Genomic DNA, 16868 nt, shown 5'->3' on the forward strand with positions numbered 1-16868 from the left:
ACAGGTCAGTCAGTAGGTCAGAGTTCTCTCTCCATTGTTTGGTTCAATAAACTACAGATACAAACTCTGGTTTGTCAATGACATTGTACATGCTTCTCCATAAAAATCATCATCACCCCTACTAGCCATAAATTTATCTACCAAGTTGTGCAGAAAAATATTGAATGTTTTTTGAGTTCTGCTCCGGGAACGAAGCCCACCCCACTGTTAGACTAACATCAAAATGTTCCATGGAACAGCAAAAAAATAAATAAATAAAAATGCCAAACTTATGTAAATAGTAAAAGGCACAACCATAGGTTGACATTAAGTATCAAGTTTGGTCTAAAAATATTGAATGGTTTCTGAGTTATGCCCCAGAAACAAAATGATTACGGATGGACAGACGGACAGACAGACAGACAAGGCATCGACTATATCCCCCGCATTACATGCTGCGGGGATAAAAACATAATTTGCCTTTTCCACAGCATTTTCCCACCTATTTCACTCTGTAACAGTAAGATAACCATAAGCGATGGTTCAATGTCTGAGTGAGTGAGTGAGTGAGTGAGTGAGTGAGTGAGTGAGTGAGTGAACGAGTGTAGCTTTACACTGCTTTCAGCAATGATCCAGCAATATTACGGGGGGTCACCAAGAATGGGCTCCACACACTGTACTCATGTAAGGATTCAAACCCAGACCTTTAAAACCTATGTAGATCATGGATATGACTTACTGTTGCAAGTAGTGCTGTATCTTCACCCTGCAGTCATCACTCTTTGTCATCTTAGTCAGCTCCAACTCATTCATCTGTGCCTGAAAGTGACCTGCAGAGTGGCTGATATTGACTGCAGTCTCCTGCTTGTCCCCAGTCAACACCCACACCTGTGTAAGCATATGGCAGCACAACAACTATAAATCACTCTACCACAAGATGTCACATAAACCTAATACTATGATTCTATACTGAAACTTTTAAGCTCACTTCAGTCTCTCAAAAATCTTTTTTAAAGCAATTTTCAGGTGTTATACAAATAGCTTCATCATTCACTGTGTTGAATTGAAAGAACATTTTTTAGACACTGTGCCCAAAGTCAAAGATTCTTTTCACTTTTATCACTTGTTTATGATAGCGACAAACAAGGAAATGAACTAGTGAAGGTCTAGATCTACACGCAAGAACCTTTTCTCAACATCACCAATAAGGTTATCAGCTATCGCTGACAGATATCCCATTACTCACTGACCTTACTGTCCCAATATTCACTGACCTTACAGAACTCACAAACTAACATATCTCATCTCCCTGTGACATTGCTGAATGACATAATCAAAATTATTACAGCTAGGAAATAAGTTTTACTTTCCCAATTAAACTGATGCCTTAAGATTGTGAAAGTGGACTGAGGTTATAATTTTCGGTAGCTACAAGTTGTCTTATGGTCTGAGTTGCCCATATTAGGACCACATCGTGGGGGGTCAGCTTATGTCCAAAACATACATCTACAGTAATATATGGCTGTTGACCAGACTTAACCCCCAGGATGCCGAGTTTTTTTCAGGCGCAAATTTTCGTAAGGTTTGAAAAGTGAACGTTGTGCGAGATTTGCGCTCACGTACGGCCATAAAATTCCACAGAAATGTAGAATATTTAATTTCCTATCCATTGGTATAAATATAACTGCAGCTACCTCAGGGGGTTGAGAAATAGACACTACTAAAAGTTGTCCAAAACTTTTGTGTGTGTTGAAAAACAGTAAATTTCTCCGTTTTTTATCGTGCACCAATAAAAGCACCCTGCTACGATATTTTTAATTTGGCATCTTTACGGAAAGAGTGAGCAAAGAAAATACAGCTTGATATCTGAACGACATAAGTGTATATGAAATGGATGTATGTGCTAATGCATAACATCATACTCACAAAATAAAAAATGACCCGCAATAAATGTCAAAAATCGATTTTCTTCTATGACGTCAATGTCGACAGAGAAGTCATGCACGTATAAAGATAAGGGGGCATAACTCTGCTATGGTTTACATTAGGTCAATGTAATTTAGGTCACACGGAGACTAAACTATTCCAATACAAAGTCCTCCAATGTGGAAGGATACCTTTATGTTTTTTCACAATCTGTAAGAAAAGATGCCGATGCACTACATCAGAAAGCAGACAATAGCGATGTGGATGGCCCTATCCGGTACATAATTCAGTTCTGAGATTCCCATATTCTCCTTTTAATGTAGATGTATTTTGATTAATTTTGCATCATTATTAACGGAGCAACAGCCACATTTTCAAATGTAATGAAATAACTGAAAATAATGCGACATTTTAGTTGACGTCATGGTATGTTTTGTGCATTTTGTGACGTCGGAAAAAAAGACACTGGTTTGCTGATTAGGATATATATATCTAACCTAATTCCCACTGAATGTGTAAAAGGTCTCGACTTCTGTGACAGAAGTCAACGCTTTTAGACAAAACATAAAATGAATGGTTTTGCCAATGAAATATTGCCCTGAATATGTCTACAGTTAGACGGTTTTACTGCGTATCTTATTGTGAGTAACATGCGCACCTGTCTGGCATCAATTTAGCGTAAATGAAAATTTCACAACACCTGAATAATCACTGAATATTCATTTAGGATGCAAACTTTTCTTCTTATGATTTTGTAATTATTTCACTTCATAAGTATGCAATGAAAGGTACAAAGAGATTGCTTTTCCAGTATCGAACTAGTAGAATATGGACGTAAGGTTTGTCCAAACTAGGACATTACCTGGTTTATATATTTTTAAGTATTGTTTGAGTTAGATATTCTGCCATCAGATATACTTTAATGAAATTTGAATTGACTTTATTATCTAAAAAATGATAATGAATTATAAAACGTTTTTAACATACTCGCACCTGGTCAATCAATATTCATAACTGTTTTGTCTATAAAAACGACACAGATCAATGCAATGAACTCGACAATTCCTTTAAATATGTGTGCCTCTACATTTCATAAAATGTACAAATCATTTTCATTAATATTGTCAGTTTTACCTGCAAGGTTGAATTAAATCACTGTTTAATAACCTGTTCATATGAAAATTCAATATTTATCCCAACGTATTGAATATTGTAAAGTTAACTAAAGCACATGTTGCCGTAATGGCTATGTGTGATCATCCAATACTTGTGTAGAGGCTTAAAATGTGGTATAATACACTGACTGAGTCAATTTCCCAAGTAAGTGTCATTCAAACAATCAAAAGCTTTCAAAGAATACAAACGCATACCGTCTATCCACATATGATATGGTGTTGAACATGGATATATGTAGATACTGAAATCAGTTTCATGAAAAAAATATCTGATTGATACGCAAAATATACATCAGAATACTGAAAATGCAATCGGAATATGACCATTGTGTACACTCTTGTTCAACCGACCTTCACCTCAAGAAATTGCCTAATATGTGCAACAATGTTGATGTGTGACATCACTACCGATGACCGATTTCTTTCAAAATGGCGGCTTCGCTGACAAGGGTACACAGGATTTTGTGAGGACGTTTTCCTTGATTAGGGATCTTTTGTGCATAAATGTGAGATGTAAGTAATCAGAATTATTCTGACTATCTGTGTATTGTTATATGTTTTTTTTCGTTTACATTGTAAATGAAGGAAGAGACCAGAAATGCCGACAAGTACGGTTGTCGTTCTGCGTGATTTTGCGTCAGTCATGGCGTCACGCTGCACTAATAGTTTGCCAGTTTCTTATGAATTATCAAATGATTGCACTGTATCTATTTTTAATTTGCTATTTCTTGCTACGATGCTCTTCCCCTGAACATACTAAGCGTATTGAGCCATTGTAAGCAATCATTACACAGATGGATGTTGGAAATTTTCCCAAAATGCTACGCAGTGAAAATCAGAATTTTTCTTTGTTTACATTTCAAACAAGCGCTGTCTTTCGAGCACAGCGTTCGTTTTCATGCCATGTATCTTTCGATTGGACAAAGACCATTTGTAATTTGATTCTAAGATGTGTGGGGAATTCAATGATGCATTTGTCGCAGCTGAATATGAAATATACGTGATGTAATTGGCATTTCAATACCGGTCTTCTTGAAACGTGATTTTGTAAACACTATTCAGTATGGTGGAATTAGCGCACTTCAGCGTTCGTGTAAGTGTATTTTCGTAAACATCCCCACCGATTCTGGGTTCATCTGCGACGTTTCAGAATTATCATTACTGGTTACATGAAAACTTGATATCAGTGATCATTACTATACTATTTTTGAAATACAGTACTCACAGTAATTATCCGATTTTCACATTAAAGTTTGCACCGGTGTCAAAGTCAGTGATTACCGGTATATTATGATGTTCTGGTTTCATGTTGACATATCCCTCAGTTCGACAAAACAAATGTGTAATGCAGAAGGTCTGAGACCAGTTCACCAAATCATTATACAATGGAAGCTGTCAAAACCAGTAGCCCTCCAATATGCCATACTCTGAAACTGGGCACACCCCAAAGAATGCCAGTTTAGAGAGCTTCCATTGCGTATCAGTTTATTAGACCATTGCTCAGGCTAGTTGTACATATCATGTCAGCTATTTCCATGATTCTGAGCCAGGAAATCAAGTAGAGAGCTACATGTGTATGACGTCACCTTAATGCCTGCCCTGCGTAGAGACTGGATGGTTCTGGGGACGTCCTCCTGAAGCTTGTCTTCCACAGCTGTAGTGCCCAGTAGCTGGAAGTCCTGCTCAATCAGGTCAAAAACTCTGGCCAGCTGTAGGATACAAACAAAGCACCTGTAGAAAGGGCACAACACTAGGACAAAGGCCTATACAACTGATGCTCATCAATCTCAAACATGGATATGTTTGTGTGGTAATTGCTCAACGCCATATTCAGCAATATTCCAGCACTGTTACAGTGGCTTGTAAACAATCAAGACCAGACCATCAAGTGACAGACATCATGATCATGGGTACGAAGGCACGTACGCACGCACGCACGCACGCACGCACGCACGCACGCACGCACGCACGCACGCACGCACGCACGCACGCACGCACGCACGCACGCACGCACACCATTCACTCAATCATTACAAATTCAAACTCACTTTCTCTTCCCTGCCTTGAAGAGCTGTTCTAGCTTCATGGAGCTTTTCTTCGAAGACTTTGTATTCCTCCACAGAAAGATCTCGTTTGACAACTGCCAGGGTTCTCAAACCAAGCTGAAAAAATAATGATGCAATACATTTCTTACCATGCACACATCAAGAATTATTCTTCATTTTTGAGGATAGTCAAGACAATAACACATTATTGTCCCTTTCACCCAGCCCTTTCTGCAATGCAAAAGCCCTAATAATGGAGCAAGTCTAGATTTCCTCATGTCTTGAATGCCCAAACTCTCTGGGGCTAATTTTCAATTTCAATGGAATTATCAGGAACATTCCGTGTCTTTAGAGACTACTCATTGGTCTTTCTGCCTCTGTTGCGGTAAACTGAACATTTTGCACCCGTAACACTGGGTAATATTGTTTATGAACGAAGAAAGTACCAAATTCGTTTGTCAATGTCCATGATGATAAACTGAAACAAACATGTTAGAACATCCACATAATCAGCTTACCACAGCATATTCATTCACATGCTTCTGTGCAATGTCTTTGTCCCCAGTCTTCACTCGATCCAATATGGCAGATTCCGCTCCCTTGCACAATAATACTATTTTATCTGCAAAAACACAGTATCACAATGCATTCAGAACTCATTTGCTCAGTGTAAATTTAAACCTTTGACAAAGAGAACTTATCAACTTATTAACATTGTATTCATGTTCTCTGCTGTTGGCGTTCATAAATTTAGTCAGGCAAGGGTAGCCTTGTGGTGAAGGTGAAGGCTTGTCATGCCAAAGATCCTGGTTCGATTTCCCTGACACAATGTGAAAAGTCCATTTTTGGTGTTCCCCACCAAGATATTACTGAAATACTGTAAAAACCAACTCACTCACTCATTCATGGACTCAGTGATAGAAATCTGACATTTTGTGTCACAAGGTGTTTACTTTGCTCAATATACATTTACAGTCAGATGGGATAGCATGATAATGCAAACCTCAGTGTATACTAGTATTCTCTTCATGACCTTCAAGACCTTCATGACCAAGATGAAGATCAAGACTTACACTCATCAGAGGGGTACACAAAGTACGCAGTCTAGACTACCAGTTGTCCGACTTTCATTTTTGTGGAAGTCGCGGTGGCTGAGCGGGCTAGGCGGCTGACTTTGTGTGCTGGCAATTAGGTGCCTGACTCTGAGGGTGCGGGTTCGAATCCCGGATGGGACTCAACCGTAAAAGTACTAGAATTTGTACTTTACTAAGAAAGTGAAATCCCAAATATGACATAATTTACTAAGAAAGTGAAATCCCAAATATGACATATGTTGCAAGACTTAGGAAACAAAGGGGATGCACACTACCCAGACAAATATGATAAGTGGTTCCGTGTCATTTAATTGGCTAAACAAATCATTATTTTCCATCAAGTCTTCCACAATAGGCGACATACCTTGTTCACTCTGGAGGATCACACTCATTCTTTTGCGGGTTGGATCAAAATCTAAAACTTGTAAAACCCGGTACCGCCTCATCTCCTTATTTAACGTGATTTCCATGCAGTCGTCATGGATACCATGGTAGATAATACCGTGTCTGAAACAAACACATGTCAACTGTTGAAGTAAGGAAAACTCAGTCAGCTTCTTTATTGTTATGACTGTGATGTTTTTGTGTAGTTACTAACACCATTATCAAGGACCACTTCACTTGCGTGATAATGGTGTTAGTACCAGGTACGTATTCTGTAATGTCACACTCATGGAAATCAAGTTCACTATCCATAAAACTTGTTAACTTCTTCACCTCTACAACATCTGAAATGCCCCTTGAAGAGCCATGGAAATTACTTTTTGAGGCATATACAGCTATGTGTATGACTTCAGAAACTGCTCAGCTGAATGCAAAAACATGCTGCATATTGAAGAAAAGCAGAATCATGCAGTTCTCAGAGTTAAAAGCCCCTGTGTACTTAACAGTATACATCATCAGAACCTTTAATAATATCAGTATATTATTCATCTCAGCTCACTCTCTATAACCTTACCTCAAATTTGTTTGATATTTCAAACAAATGCACAGTAACCTTTCCTGTTATTGATAGTCAAAGCACATTATGATAACCAAACGAGGACTACATCTGCTCACCTGCTGCAGGCTTCTACGAATGCCTTCTCATCAGGAGATGACGCCTGATACAGATAATCCTCCCCCGTGTCACTATACATGCTGGACGCAGCCCCGCCCTCCACATCCACCCCCGACCCCTCCTTACGGTCAACTCGTACTGTGTGACATAAAGCCAGCACCATGAAGAACTCCTCCACCTCTCCCTGAAATGAGGATACAATGATAACATTTATGAGTGAGTGAGTAAGTTTTAAGGGGACACCTGGCATGGGCTTCATACATTGTGTCCATGTGGAAATCGAAGCCTGGTCTTCAGCAAACACTACACCAACAGGCTACCCCATCGCCATCACAAGATAAATAATGATGTTTAAAAATGGCAAAAATTCCCGAATAGACTTAGAATCAGTTGACTCTTATCTTCCTTTGAGTAGTATATGGTATTAAAAAATCTGAAAGCTTGACCTAGATTCCATATTAGAGGCTGCAATGGTGTAAGCTTGGACAAACCATTCATCATTCTCTAGAAATAAGAAGATATTTCCACAGCAAAGGTTCACCACAGCTGTGCCTCAACGTACTGAAAGACTATGGATGACTTGAGGTTGTCCATCTTGACTCCGGTGATAAAGCTGACCTCCAACCTCTTCATACTGGACACCATTAATGGAACATTGTCGAAACTGCATGTAATTTTCTGTGAGAGTGCCTGTCTTGTCAGTGAACAAGAACTCCACCTGGTGAACAAAAAGAAGTAATTTCTTATTGTGATCAATGATCACAATCATTGATTGTATACTGTTAAACATTTTTATATTTCCAAACTTATTTCAGATTGTTATGAAACAACTAATTTCACAACTTTACAAATACAAGATGATAAATGGTAGACCATTGATCTATCATTGGAAAAAGATCCAGTGTTGTAATGAGATCATAGGACACATATCCATTGTTGGTCACAGATCCATAGCTGAACGGTGCATGTCCTAGTTAATAACACCTTTGTAAAATATGAGGGTAAGACTTGTCAGACAAGAAGCCTTAGAACTGAAATATCTACAGTAAGAACGAGGTCAACGACAAATTCTGAAAACTGTAACATATTTCCTATAGATTATGAGGGGTGCTGACTTACTTACCTGGCCTAATTCTTCATTAAGATCAGAGGTGTTAGCTTTAGCAGGCTCATTCGTAGCTTCGTCATACATCAGCATGTCCCACCCAAAATACATGGATCCAACAAATTTCTGGACTTCTGCCATATAGAGAAATGAAGAGGGCTATAATTGTGAGTGAGTGAGTATAAGCAGCACTCTAGTAATGAGAGTTAAAGAGTGATTTAGGCCTTGGAGGTAAACAAGTAATAGAGATGACTAAAGAAGTCTGAATCTGGAACTAATAGCAATGACCTTAGAATACTGGCATGCCTAAGGGAGACAACTTGCACAGACAATTGCGGAATCCTTAAAACATCTGGCTGCTCACAAAACAAGGAGACATGGAAATCGGCAAACCCAAACAAACAAACATACATGGGGGTGAGAGCAAAGAAACCCAATAGCGGAACGTGATTGAGGTCAGTTCGGTGAACACCAACAACACCCCCTGTGACAGTTTACATTCCATATATGGAAAGTGTCTTCTGTTTGGAAAATGTCCGCTTCGAAGTTTCAGTTATTGATTTCAGGCAAGTAGTAAAGATAATTTGAAACTTTAACTATAAATTGTTTATTTATATACCGATCCTATCTCTATCCTAGTTTGACGGCATAATGTCAGAGATATTTGTCAGTATTTTGGCCTCTGTTTTATATATATTGGTGGCTTCTGCACTCACTTAGCTTAGTAAAGATTTTTTAGATTAAATCTAGAATGAGATGAACCTGGTCACGGAGGAGTCTTGAGATATGAGATCATCAAAACATCAAGTGCCAAGCATAACATGTCCAGATGTTTGCGCTACTGACATCATATGTGAATCAAGTAGGCACAGTGAAACAATTCAGGCTGGTAAATCAGTTCAGCTCAGTGATGTGATTCAGAATGGTGAGTCAGAATGTTGATGTTATCTGGATCATTCTGTGATTGGAATAGTTGCTGTGGTTTGGATTGGTTCAATAATGTTTCAATGATCTCAGCCGATGGAGAAATCTAGAACAATCGAATGAACCGATTCATTGAGGTGAAATGTTCCGACTGAGGTGAGATAGTTCAATAAGGTGAATTGTTTCAGTGCAGAGAGCCATTACAGCGAATTGAACCATTCTTGTGTGGTGTATCAATTAGATGGTGTGAGCTGTTCACTGCATGGGACTCGATCCAGCCAAAAAGTAGAAGACACTGTACTTAAACATGTCCTGTAAACATTTGACCACGCATACCAAAAAAATCATCACCTTCCAACAACAAGCAGTTATTACAGGTCGTTGAATGCAGGGGGTTTGTCAGGCGATCGGTCATGCTCTGTTGAAGTATAACAAGTTCTGTCTGTCAGCCAATGGGAGCAAGCATGTGTAAATGCTCTAAAAAGGTCTAGAGGTAAAGTTCTCATTCACTCCACTCAGTGTCGAAGCCAGAAAGAGAAGTGCAAATCGTGAGATAGGATAAGTATAAATATTTAGTCATTTATTGCATTACTAGGAAGCTAAAGTGAGTGCAGAAGTCCCCAACATATAAAACATAGGCCAAGATACTGACGAATATCTGTGACATTGTGCCTTTAAACTAGTGCTTGTGTTCTTGTGCCATCTCAGATACCATTGCTCAAATACACATCAAGCTAACCAGTCATTCACATCCAAGCACAATCATGGTAGAAATATATGCACCATCTTTTAGTATGACACAGCATGTGATCACCTTCTCCCCTCTGACAGGTGCACTATCACCTAGGACAAAGAGGTGTTCCACAAACACAAAAACTGACATAAATACACAAACTGACAACCGCAAGCATCATCCTGATACATGATGAATTATACAGCCTTTTACCAACATGGCACACCAGTCAAGATATTTAAAATTCAGTAAACAATAACCTTTGCTCTAGCACACTTATTATTAAAGCTTGATATGATATGCACACCATTCTGTCACAAGAACAACCAAGACTAGCAAGGAATGCTGAGTAAAGTCTCTGAGGAACAGTTTCCATGACAATTTGTGCTAACATTCTCCAGAACCATGAAATACATCCTCTTTAATAATTAATAACACCATACTATTTGCCACAGAGAAAACAGTCAAATCTTTCAATCTGTGGCTACAGTGACTGACAAATCCCTTGCTCTAGATTTCATATTTCCACATTCATGTTAATAAACTTCTAACATATGTCATGGATTTTTAATGTTATGTTTTCACAGATAAAGGAAAATATGGAGGTAGAGACTTTCATGCATATTTTTATATGAATGATGTTAATGCAATGCTAAAAAACCTCAGGACTAAAGAAACTAATTCAAAAGAATAACTGATTTGCCTGACAAGGGGACATATCTTGGAATCGCAGAAAAATGAGGACATGAGGCTATCAATAATTTCCCACACATCTGCATATGTACCAAACATCACGCAAGGAAGCCTATGTGTCATGAAAACACCAGTCAAAAGTGTCAATGGACCTGAAACTTCTGAGCACATTTAATGAAAACACAGTTGTAAAGTGAATGAATAAATAAAATTGTGTTTGTTATGTTAATAGTTTTAAACCTTCCTTCAATAATTTGTTAAAGGCAGTAGTGCAGCACTACTGAAGTATGTATTGTTTTTCATGGAAACACAATGAAAAATGCATGCAAGTGGTTTAGGAGAGAGGAAGTTAAGAATTTCTTACCAATAGTGACATAGAGTGATATAGGTACAATGTAGTTTAGCAGCACCATAAAAGCAAGGAAATCTTCTATCACATGCATCGCCTGAAAAGAACAAGGAAAGCCAAGTGGCTGAAGTTATCACGATGAAACAATCAACATGCACATTGCCAACACGCTCACAAACTACATATCATTTAATACAAGACACTATTATGGATGACAACTTCTTTAATTCTTTTAGCACGACGTTTCAAGGCTAATTCTTGCCCCTTCGTCAGGTGGATAATGAACATAGGGAACATTGCAGAATATATACAGGTATACATGAAGCCAGAGAGGTAAGATGTAAATAAATGTAATTAGGCGTGTACAATCACAGAGGAGAGATGAAAGGAGGAAAGTTTTAACAGTACATAGTTGTTTACACAGCTGATAGATTGAGAGTCTATGAGTCCTTGTTGACACACCAGACAGAGGGTAGGTACACGCCTTGATCTCTATTGATCTGAGGTTCTAATCTTCTGATGTTGATTGCTTCCCAAAGCTTCCTTCTCCACCAATCACTGTTTGACAACTCATCTGAAAAAATCGTTCCCACTGTCTATCGAAAGCCCACCCACACTGACCAGTATATCCACTACCTATCCAACCACCATCCACAAATAAAGCAAGCCATAGTCTCCACCCTAGCCAGACGTGCCAAAGCCATCTGTGACCCAGCCCACCTCCAAGACGAAATTGACCACCTCAAGAGAACTTTCATCACCCTCAATGGATACCCAAAACAACTCGTTGACCAGACTATAGCCACAACTCTCCAGCATCAGAACGACCGCCTCCCTAAACCTGAGCCTGCACCCATCCGAGTCAACATTCCATACCAAGGAAAGATAAGTCATCAAATCAGCCGACTCCTCAGAAAAACTGCCAGTGTTGATGTGACCTTTTATTCTGATAAGACATTGAAAAACATCCTTAGAGCAAATGGAAGAGGAGGCAGTGATCAAACCAACCCCAACCCCAGAGGCTGCATCTACAAGATAAACTGTGATTGCGGCAGCAGCTACATAGGTGAAACCTGCAGACCATTCAACATCAGACTCAAAGAGCACCAAACTTCAGTAAGAAAATTAGATCTGAAATCGGCCCTCTCTGAACACATCGTCAACTATCCAAACCACTCCATCAACTGGAAAAACACCGAGATCCTGGCTTCCAACATCAGTGATTGGCGGAGAAGGAAGCTTTGGGAAGCAATCAACATCAGAAGATTAGAACCTCAGATCAATAGAGATCAAGGCGTGTACCTACCCTCTGTCTGGTGTGTCAACAAGGACTCATAGACTCTCAATCTATCAGCTGTGTAAACAACTATGTACTGTTAAAACTTTCCTCCTTTCATCTCTCCTCTGTGATTGTACACGCCTAATTACATTTATTTACATCTTACCTCTCTGGCTTCATGTATACCTGTATATATTCTGCAATGTTCCCTATGTTCATTATCCACCTGACGAAGGGGCAAGAATTAGCCTTGAAACGTCGTGCTAAAAGAATTAAAGAAGTTGTCATCCATAATAGTGTCTTGTATTACCTCACCAACTTCTAAATGCCCTTGAAGAATTACATATCATTTAGAAGATGAATGTATAAGAAAAGCAAGTTTTGTGGGTGTCAACTCCTTTAGTGTGAATAACATAATGCTATTCATCACCTGATGAAGGATCAAGCATGGATACATCCCAAAACAGCTTGTTATTCACTACAGAGAAGTTGCTTTTCTTACACACTACATAGACAATGTAGTCAGCTTCAACATCAAACAACGTGAGATGGATGAAATGGGATTTAAGATCCGCCTCACCATGGAGGTGCTATTTCAGTACTGAGTATTACATACCAGAAGGTCAGGTGCAATAAACAGCAAAATTTGCTTATGACCAGGTGTATTGCTCTAAACGTGATAGATAATGGTAGGTGTAAAGCTGTAAACATGGTACATAACGTTAGGTGTACTGCTCTAAAGATGGTATGAATTGGCAGGTGCACTGCTCTAAACATGGTACGCAACAGGTGTACAGCTCTCATCGTGATATGTAATAGTAGGTGTACTGCTCTAAACATGATCTGAATCGACAGGTGTACTGCTCTAAACATGGTATGAATTGGCAGGTGTATTGCTCTAAACATGGTATGCAACAGGTGTACAGCTCTCATCGTGATATGTAATAGTAGGTGTACTTCTCTAAACATGGTACGAATTGGCAGGTGTACTGCTCTAAACATGGTACGAATTGGCAGGTGTACTGCTCTAAACATGGTACGAATCAGCAGGTGTACTGCTCTAAACATGGTACGAATAGGCAGGTGTACTACTCTAAACATGGTACGAATCGGTAGGTGTACTGCTCTAAACATGATACGAATCAGCAGGTGTACTGCTCTAAACATGGTACGAATCGGCAGGTGTACTGCTCTAAACATGGTACGAATAGGCAGGTGTACTGCTCTAAACATGGTACGAATCGGTAGGTGTACTGCTCTAAACATGGTACGAATTGGCAGGTGTACTGCTCTAAACATGGTACGATTCGGCAGGTGTACTGCTCTAAACATGGTACGAATAGGCAGGTGTACTGCCCTAAACATGGTATGAATCGGCCCGTGTACTGCTCTAAACACGGTACATAACAGCACATGTACTGCTCTAGGTAGGCTATGTAAGTCTACTGCAGTTAGTATATTAGTCTACTCACAGTGGGGTTATCTTTCCCTGGGGGGATGTACCAGGCCAGGGGGTACGTGGCTGTGTACCAGTACTTCAGGCCAGTCAACAGTATACACTCAAACAACAGCAGCAGTAGGAACACTATCAGAAATGTGTTCATTGCTCTGAAACAGACACAGATGCTCCCAATATTCATTTATAATAATAAAATCTAACATAAAACCATGTTGTATATTGCATCTCACTCTGTGTAAGTGGATGGGTGATCGCGTGCATGTACATTCCAAAGTGTTCTAGCTACTTAATGGTCGTCACTTGTTTTTAGTCAAGTGTGGATCAGATAATCCCATTTATAAATGAATACTGTAAGCTAAGTCCAGCTACTATTATAAGCAATCAATTAAGCCCAATCAATCTGTTTATCACTTTGTGCTTTACATATTTCCAGTGAGATCCCTGATACCCAGAATTGAAGCCTTGCCTTCCGGTACATTTTCACACACATACTCAACCAAATCTGTTACATCATGAAAGTGACTGTGTATGACGGCTATGGGGTTTCAGCATTCCGGAAATTTGCAAAATTTGTATAAACAGTCTTCAATGAAAGATGTTTTTAAGACAGAATAAGACAGAATATTTTTAAGACAGAATAAAAGGTATTACTATGATTGTTTTGCTTTGATGATGGCTTTTAATGTCTATACAACAAAAGTTTGATGACCATAAACAGTTTGGATCTTCCTTGAGGTGTACAAAAACAAAAAAATCTTTATATCCACATATTCAGGTGAGTGAGTTTAGTTTTACGCAGCACTCAGCAATATTCCAGAAGAGCATCGATCTGCGCAATTGGGAACAGATGCCATGTGCCAACCAACTCAGCAAGCCTAACCAACCGATCCTGTTAGTTGCCTCTTATGACAAGCACTGTCACTTTTTATGGCACGCATGGGTTGTTGAAGGCCTATTTTACCTCAGACCTTCACAGGTCCAGATATTCAGGTGATTGAATGATTCCCTCAAAAAGGAATGTATACATGCTAAAATCAGTTAAAACATATTGGCATAAGGGTAAATGAGATGAAGTACCTCTCAACTCTGGAGAATTTGGCTTGCTTGAACTTGGAATTGAGGGCCATCTTTGTCTCCTGGCCTGTATATATTGCACAACCTGAAACAGGCAAGATCGGTTGTTCACTGTGAATGGGATGTTTGCAGCTCCTAGACAACAAACATGTTCCTTTATAATCCTGTTACTCACAAGAACCATTTAAGACAGGTATCATCATGGTGGGAAGGATTTCAATAATTTCTGCTGTGGTTTAAAGCCAAAAGACAAAATCAGCACCATGAGAGACTTTGCTTCTACATCAATCTGACCTGTTGTGACATAACTACTGTTCATAACTGGGTAAAACCCTTGATACAAAATACATTTCATTTTAAACAACCATACATTCATCCAACTACGCATCCATCCAACCACTCATACACCCATCTATACACCTGACCACTGAACCAGTTCATCCTACCATTCATCCATCCACCTGACCACTGAACCAGTTCATACAACAATTCATCCACCTGACCACTGAAACAGTTCATCCAACAATACATCCATCCACCTGACCACTGAACCAGTTCATCCAGCCATCCACCTGATCAATGAACCAGTTCAACCAACCATACAGCCATCCACCTGACCAATGAACCAGTTCATCCAACAATTCATCCACCTGACCAATGAACCAGTTCATCCAACCATTCATTCATCCACCTGACCATTGAACCAGTTCATCCAACAATTCATCCACCTGTCCCTGGAACCAGTTCATCCAACCATCCACCTGACCACTGAACAACCATCCACCTGACCACTGAACCAGTTCATACAACCATCCACCTGACCACTGAACCAGTTCATCCATCCATCCATCCATCCATCCAGCTATTATTAATACATGCACCCAGCTGTTGAGTTTACACAGATCAATGTTTCTCCACATTGACCTACTAGCTCCATTCTGTATGATTTATTATTAATTCTGATTACTCCTGGGCATGAACAGAAGAGAACAAATAATCAAACGTGACACTGTTACAAAACTTCCAAGCTGTTTCTTCAAAGTTCAAGGTTTGTGGATTTACTGATTGAAAATGTGACAAGCACAAAACATAAAGATTTGTACTAACTGTCTCCTCATCTTTCTACAATGTGTTATTAAGAGCTGGTTTGGTTACTGCTTCTGATTTTCTTATGTTTCCTGTCAACTCACTGCTGGACTGAAAGTCTCCTTCCTTTATGGGTTCTGAGATGTACGCGATGTAACACAGTTCAATACTTCTATCAGGTATGTGAGTGAGTATGGTTTTACACCACGTTCAGCATTATGACAGCAATATTATGGCAAGACTGAGCAGAAATGGGCTTCACACATTGTATCTTTGTTGGGAAATGAACTCAGGTGTTCAGCATGATGAACAGACACTTTAACCATTAGGCTACCCCACCGCCAGGAGTATAGATCTGATTCAGAGTTACCTTCAAACACAGGCCCAGACAAGATAGGTATCTGGGTATAACATGTATACAAAATTTCCAGTTACTCATTGAAAAATAACTGTTGTATACCAATTACACATATAAAATGTTAGATACACAAAAAGTTAAAAAACGTGTGTACAGAAAAAATTGAAAAAAAAACAACACTTGCATAATGAAAAAGACATCGACTGCTATCAAGTTGTACTGTTATTATAGGACTAGTGTTGTACTGTCAGTACAGGATGAGTGATTTTTTATGAAATTATTTCCATCACATGTAAGGTAGTTTTGATTAGGTATGACATAAGGAAGAACATACCTGCTTTGTAAACTTACTCAATAACATAAACTTAGCTGAGAAAAATCACTGAAATACCCACATATTTGAAAGGAGTGGGAAACGGAAAATGAAATAGCCCCTCAACATATCCACTCAAAAAAAATACAGTGGTTACAGTACCCACATCAAGCAAACTGTGACATCAAGCTAACTGTGACATCAAGCTAACTGTGA

General features: G+C 39.1%; 1 protein-coding gene across 4 annotated transcripts in view; it reads right to left on the reverse strand.

Annotated features, from left to right (window-relative positions):
* Positions 1 to 16868, reverse strand: part of LOC137281942 (phospholipid-transporting ATPase IF-like) — a 107543-nt gene that overhangs the window by 11789 nt on the left and 78886 nt on the right. For all 4 annotated transcript variants that reach the window (XM_067813670.1, XM_067813673.1, XM_067813671.1 and 1 more), the window contains 11 exons: positions 14899 to 14980; positions 13835 to 13970; positions 11099 to 11180; positions 8403 to 8518; positions 7842 to 7997; positions 7279 to 7463; positions 6584 to 6726; positions 5644 to 5747; positions 5129 to 5242; positions 4667 to 4789; positions 719 to 867 (listed from right to left, as the gene is read on the reverse strand). In XM_067813670.1, the coding sequence (XP_067669771.1) occupies positions 719 to 867; positions 4667 to 4789; positions 5129 to 5242; positions 5644 to 5747; positions 6584 to 6726; positions 7279 to 7463; positions 7842 to 7997; positions 8403 to 8518; positions 11099 to 11180; positions 13835 to 13970; positions 14899 to 14980 (1390 nt within the window). The remainder of the gene's footprint in view (positions 1 to 718; positions 868 to 4666; positions 4790 to 5128; positions 5243 to 5643; positions 5748 to 6583; positions 6727 to 7278; positions 7464 to 7841; positions 7998 to 8402; positions 8519 to 11098; positions 11181 to 13834; positions 13971 to 14898; positions 14981 to 16868) is intronic.

The sequence above is a fragment of the Haliotis asinina genome, chromosome 4, assembly GCF_037392515.1.
Source record: "Haliotis asinina isolate JCU_RB_2024 chromosome 4, JCU_Hal_asi_v2, whole genome shotgun sequence".
Taxonomy (NCBI): domain Eukaryota; kingdom Metazoa; phylum Mollusca; class Gastropoda; order Lepetellida; family Haliotidae; genus Haliotis; species Haliotis asinina.